The sequence below is a fragment of the Lingula anatina genome, chromosome 6 (assembly GCF_051362555.1).
Source record: "Lingula anatina isolate TDL-2025a chromosome 6, LinAna3.0, whole genome shotgun sequence".
NCBI classification, from domain to species: Eukaryota; Metazoa; Brachiopoda; class Lingulata; order Lingulida; family Lingulidae; genus Lingula; species Lingula anatina.
Genome location: NC_141772.1, coordinates 23,288,802 through 23,295,510, shown reverse-complemented (window position 1 = coordinate 23,295,510; position 6,709 = coordinate 23,288,802). Strand labels below are relative to the sequence as shown.

At 40.7% G+C, this 6,709-nt stretch overlaps 1 protein-coding gene across 1 annotated transcript; it reads left to right on the top strand.

Annotated features, from left to right (window-relative positions):
* Positions 1-808: 808 nt before the first annotated feature.
* On the top strand, positions 809-6,484 carry LOC106152973 (kelch-like protein 11). Its single transcript, XM_013526729.2, has 5 exons — positions 809-998; positions 1,627-1,801; positions 3,282-3,366; positions 3,655-5,392; positions 5,847-6,484. The coding sequence occupies exons 1-5, from the start codon at positions 931-933 to the stop codon at positions 5,857-5,859; spliced, it is 2,079 nt and encodes a 692-aa protein (XP_013382183.2). The 5' UTR covers positions 809-930; the 3' UTR covers positions 5,860-6,484.
* The last annotated feature ends 225 nt before the right edge of the window (positions 6,485-6,709 follow it).

Below are 6,709 nucleotides of genomic sequence, written 5' to 3'. Positions count from 1 at the left end.
TATTTACAGGTGGCGCTGCTCTCGACCAATGAAAGATTAAGGTCAAAGGTCAATGTAGGAATGTCCCAGGTCAGGAGATGACAGAATAAATGCCATCTCAGGCCAGAGAACTTAACAGCTAAATATGCATGGAAATCTGCTCATTAATCACGGAAATAAGTACTTTTCATAGCCTCGCGTATTTCTAACGTGTTATTAAGTTTGATGTTTTAAAGGTGATTTTATGTGAGCTTTTTAGAAATGATTGCGTGTATACCACTTACCATATATATCCTTTAAAACACAAACTAATTAATAAATAAATTGATTAATCAAAATAAATAAATAAATAAATAAATAAATAAATAAATAAATAAATACACAGATAGATTTATACGTATATCATTACTTGGAGATCAAATAATCTTTTTTGTCAGCCACAAAATCACATTAATTAAGATTTTAATTCAATATTTTCATTTTGTGAAAGACAGAAATAAACATATAGCATGAAATGTGGACATAAAAGAAAAACATTTTGCTACTGAAAAATTATGGAAAAGGATGTGGGGTTTCTGTGGTTAGATAGATAAAAAGCACAAATAAATACAATAAAATTAAAATAATTAAAAGGGTACAAAATGATAATATGATTGGGTGCAAAAAGTTCTGATTTCTCCCAAATTAGGGTAAGTAGCACTTCCTAAAACTAACATATCACTTTTGTTTGGCCTACGGGGTATTGGCGTTAAACTCTCTGGCCTAAGATGACATCTAGCTTCTGGCTTGACATGGCATGTGGCGGCCCATTCGTGGCCTAAGGTGACCTGTCTCCAGCCAGTGCCAGCGGTTTCTCGAGAGCGCGTGAATATCATCGGCCATATTTCTGCTGACACAAGGCATCCCCAAGTCGGGAATGCACGCCTTCGATGATTTTATTTAGTTTAAAAGATGGCAGAACCACCTGTGTTACTTGGAAGATACCCTACGGTCTCTTCTCTAGCTTTCAGCAACCAAAGGTAAATAAACTGAAGCTCTGGTGATAAAAAGTAGAGTAATTATTGCTCAATGGTTTTGATTTTGCCAAAACGAAATTTGAATGGTCTGCAGTCAGGCAATTCGGACACATTTTGACATTTTCATTGGCTATGTGTCTCCTTTGTCGAATGAATTAGACCGTCCATTATAATGGTTCTTCATAGTAAATATAAAATATTGGACTTTGGGAGTTTATTTGTATACTCATTTGACGGACATTTACTAGTAGTTGCCAATTTTGGTACTTTTGTAGTATACCCCCCCCCCCCCCTCCTGTAACTGTCACTTTTCAAGCAGATTTTAAAAAATTTTTTTTACATTTTCTTGTTCATCTATGTCAAAGCTGTTTACACAAAACGTTTTTGTAATTACCTGTGGTCTTTTTCGAGTTGTAATCATGTTTAACCCAGCCCATTGATATACAATGTGAAAATCTACCATGCATCTTGCAGTCATAACTTGCCGCATTTGAAATGAAATCTTTAAATATTATTCAGGATTGTGAGCCTTCATATGCGACATAGGCAGCATAGATAGTTCCTACTTATGCGCCACATCTTCCTCTCTGACTTCAAAACAATTATAACCATAATTTCCTGTTCTCCTCAGGAGGCCCAAATCGATCCTTAGTGATATTAGTTCAGAAAGTGATGGGGGTGCCGAGGATAGTTCAGACTGTTGGATGGACAGTCACAGACACCTGACACGTATGGCCAAGGCTTTGTGGGAACAGAGGAGCCACTCCACCGATATATGTGATATCACTGTGACTATTGACGGGAAGGTAGGTCTGATATATGTGATATCACTGTGACTATTGATGGGAAGGTAGTTCTGATATATGTGATATCACTGTGACTATTGATGGGAAGGCAGGTCTGATATATGTGATATCACTGTGACTATTGATGGGAAGGCAGGTCTGATATATGTGATATCACTGTGACTATTGATGGGAAGGCAGGTCTGATATATGTGATATCACTGTGACTATTGATGGGAAGGCAGGTCTGATATATGTGATATCACAGTGACTATTGATGGGAAGGCAGGTCTGATATATGTGATATCACAGTGACTATTGATGGGAAGGTAGGTCTGATATATGTGATATCACAGTGACTATTGATGGGAAGGCAGGTCTGATATGTGATATCACTGTGACTATTGATGGGAAGGTAGGTCTGATATATGTGATATCACTGTGACTATTGATGGGAAGGCAGGTCTGATATATGTGATATCACTGCGACTGTTGATGGGAAGGCAGGTCTGATATATGTGATATCACTGTGACTATTGATGGGAAGGTAGGTCTGATATATGTGACATCACTGTGACTATTGATGGGAAGGCAGGTCTGATATATGTGACATCACTGTGACTGTTGATGGGAAGGCAGGTCTGATATATGTGACATCACTGTGACTGTTGATGGGAAGGCAGGTCTGATATATGTGATATCACAGTGACTATTGATGGGAAGGCAGGTCTGATATATGTGATATCACAGTGACTATTGATGGGAAGGCAGGTCTGATATATGTGATATCACAGTGACTATTGATGGGAAGGTAGGTGTGATATGTGATATCACTGTGACTATTGATGGGAAGGTAGGTCTGATATATGTGATATCACTGACTATTGATGGGAAGGTAGGTCTGATATATGTGATATCACAGTGACTATTGATGGGAAGGCAGGTGTGATATGTGATATCACTGTGACTATTGATGGGAAGGTAGGTCTGATATATGTGATATCACTGTGGCTATTGATGGAGAGAGACTCAATATTTGAACTATTCAGCTGCTGTTTATTTACAGAATAGGGTGCCCCATGGCTATGTTAATTGATATGTATACATATTTTTATAAGTCTGCGAGGAAAGTTACTGAGTATTTATTTTTCACGTTTTAGCCAATTATGTATTACAGAAATTGAGAATTATTGATGTGGTTCAAGTTTTTGATGTTGTTGAATTATCCAGCTATTAGTGAATAACAAAACTTAACCAAGCCTGTAGAGAGCTGTGTAAAACATCTAAACAGTGTTAGAAAATACATTACTAGCATTTTTGTCCTATAAATGATTATTTATGAAATGACATTCTAGAAATCCACGAAGAAGTACACAGGACAAACACGTTTTCGCTTCTACACTAATCCTCACTAAACATAACATTCACTTTCAGTGTAATGATGATGATAGTAATCTAGATTATTTATGTGATAATATCATGGACTGTGTTTGTGTTTCAGGCAGTGAAGGCTCACCTGTGTGTACTGATGTGTTGTCCTTACTTCAGTTCTCTCTACAGCAGTGGCATGAAGGAAAGGCTCTCAGGTAAGTGTGCTGATCTGTTGTCCTTTCTTCACTACCCTATGTATTCTGTTAGATGTTTTTCTGTTAGACTTTTAAGCTTGTTTCTATGTCTGTATTGCTGGGAACTTCTTAAGAGTTCAACATGAACTGAATGGTATTGCAGAAAGCAAAGACAATTATAAGCATCTTATGGCTTTTTATCATTAAAATATAATAATAATGATAATAATAAAATGTCACATATTATATCACATATTTTACATAGTAATGTGATATAAAATAATAGAATGTTATAAAAACTTGTTCCAGGCCAAGTTGATCTCAGTGGTGTCACCTCCCCCGAGACCTTTGAGACTGTGTTAGAGTACATCTACCTGGGCAAGGCCGTCATTACAGAGCACAATGTCTCCAGTATTCTACACCTGGCTGACTATCTCCAGCTGGAGGGACTGAAAGACATGTGCTCCCACCACTTCATCAGGAATGGGGTCACCTCCAAGAACTGCCTCAGACTCTGTATATTAGCCAGCATGTACGGATTGCACTCGCTTTACGATCAGGCCAACCAACGACTGCGTGCGTACCTGCATGAGGCGTTGAAGGAAGACGACGTTGTAGACTTGTCAGCAGAGTCGTTGCTCGACTTGCTGAAGGATAAAAATCTGAAATATGTGCCAACGATGGTGTTTTTTGAGGCCTTGATAAAGTGGGCCAAGCACAAAGAGATGGAAAGGAGGAAGGAGTTCAAGACGCTGTTTTGTGCCATAGACCTGTCCAGCGTGAGTTGTAAGGACATGGAGACAGTGATCAGAGACCAGGAGCTGGTGTCCAGCGACCCAGACTGTGTCAAACACATAGAGAACTATGACTTGGACTTGTCTCTGGGGAAGATCCACCCCGACACGGAGGAGAAGGAGGTGATTGTAATCTCAGGGGGGCGACACACCCCGGACGGCACACCCCACGCCCAGATGTATGGGTTCGTCATCGAGGACTCTAAATGGGTGCGGTTGCCCCCGATGCCATTCCGTAGTGATGTCCACGTGTGTACCACGTTGAACCAGCGTGATTTGTATCTCGTCCGTCCCATGCACATGACTTGGGAGTTTTACAAATTCCAGGAGAAGGACTCTCAGTGGAGCTCTTCCACCACCGTGCAAGAACCCCTGATGTCTTACGCCTCCAGGACCATCATATGCTCCGTCACGTGTCGAGGAATGATTTGTATGCTCAAAGACAGAAGCATGTATTTCACAGGCAAGCCATATCTCTGTTGTTTTAATCCCCTGAATACACACATCGAGAGATACTTTCCTTTTCAAGACACTTCACTAATCCCAACCATGTGCCAACTGGCTTCTGTACTTGACCGTTACGTATGTCTGCTTGCCAAATGTGCGGACTCCAGCCGCATCGGGCGCGTAGAGACGGTCAGGTTTTACGTCGTGGATCTGCAGGAGTGCGTCACGGAGGAGTACTCACGCGGGGCCCAGTACGGAGAGATGATGCATGTGACGGGTCAAAAGATTTACGTCACCTCACCAGGAAAGAGATTCAGCAAGGTTTTCGACATGGAGCTCAAGAGCTGGAAAAGATGTCGGCGAAGTTTGCCTCCTTTTCCAGACGAACCATCCCGTATCAACTGCATGGCCGTCCCTCACAAGGGGGCCATGTTTGTGTTTGGTGGGATGGACCGTGATGTTCGAGACGCCCCTCCCCGCAACGGCCATGTAATAACCCCTTCAAATTACCTCAGTTGTTACAAGTACATGGAGAACCAGGACAGCTGGGAGAGGCTGCCGGACGCCCCAAGTCAGTTTCACGACAGCTGCGCCACGGTGGTAACTCTCCCGTCCAGCATCCTTCACTGCACCCCTGACTGTCCTCACTGTGTGGAGAAGTACAAGTTCCATGACCCCATCTTTGACAGCTATGCAATGAGGGAGAACATGATGTACGATGATGAGGATGAGGATGACATCAGCACAGAGGACGACTGGTCGGACGGGGAGTTGGATGATATAGGACCTGGGGGACCAGAGGACTGGTGAGTTGCCACTGTGTGTTTGTGTATGGGTGTGTGCGTGCATGTATTTTCTGTGATATGGGGCCGAGGACTGTGTGTGAGGGTGTGCATGTATCTGTCTGTGTGTGTGTGTGTGTGTGTGTCTATGTGTGTGTGTGTGTGTGTGTGTCTATGTGTGTGTGTGTGTGTCTATGTGTGTGTGTGTTTAATGAGGTAAAGATGGACCAGATAACTGACATATCAATACATTAAGATGTGTGTGGGGGGATCAAGGCTGTTGGTAGAGGGCAGAGAAGAGGGGGGTATGACAGAAGAGAAAAAAGGAAGAGAGTGGTATTCTTCAAGGAAAACTAATTTCATTGTCAACTTGAAATGAATGTTTATTATAATAGTAATTTAATCAATGATAACTGGGCTTACATACTTCCCTGGAACTTCAGTGTTGATATCCAATCTTCTTTTATTCTCTTTTCAGCTGTATTATGTGACATCTGGTGACAGGAGTGATATGGTGAAGTGAGGCTCAAGCCAGTGATAAGGTCAAGGTCAAATGATCAAGGTCAAGGCCAAGGGGAACAGATGAAAACAAAAATAACAGTATTACCATACGATGTTTCTTTTTTTCATCATGGGAAGGCACACATCTTTAGTTTTACAAAAATTCAACCTTGGACATTGAGCAGTGAGAGATTTATTCTGAAAGAGAAAGCCGGCAGTGACCTGCTTAGAATATTTTCGTTGGAGTAAGAGGCAAAGTACAGGAAATACTCCTTATTTTGTAACTCCGTCATAACCGATGAAAGTGTGCCATGCAGTGATGTTCAATATTCTAAGTTTTAATCTCTTCTTTACTGCAGTGTCTGGTTCTCTGTTTTGTCAACAGGATATTTTTCTCTTTTTCTCTCTTTCTGTTATCCATGCATTACTTTTTCAAGGATTTTTAGATGAGGAAAGGAACATTTTGGATTTTTATGCATTTTGAGTGTAAAAGATGCTGTGCACTAACAATGCAACAAGAACGGATGTGTTTTGCTGCTATATGAAAGGCAGTGGTGGTATTTTTTTTAATTCATTTGAGTTGACATTTATAACATGAATAAACCATGTTTACAACATTTGAGTTGCATTTGTTGCCAAAAACTTGAAAGTTTGAGATGTGGCACAAAAGCTTTGAGAAGTGCCAAAATTATCATTTGGATATTTTATAATGAATAAAAAAGATGAAGAGGACATTGGAAATGTTATTAATGAGAAGCTATTGCCCTCCTTTCATTTGCTGTGCTTTTTTTATTGCATCAGCATACATTGTGGAAGAATTTTTAATTTTCATAATCTGTT

Bases quoted from the DNA above. Each gene is read 5' to 3' on its own strand.
- LOC106152973 (XM_013526729.2), top strand. From the start codon at position 931: ATGGCAGAACCACCTGTGTTACTTGGAAGATACCCTACGGTCTCTTCT. The intron at 999-1,626 runs GTAAATAAACTG...TGTTCTCCTCAG, and splicing joins CTAGCTTTCAGCAACCAAAG to GAGGCCCAAATCGATCCTTA. The intron at 3,367-3,654 runs GTAAGTGTGCTG...AACTTGTTCCAG, and splicing joins CATGAAGGAAAGGCTCTCAG to GCCAAGTTGATCTCAGTGGT.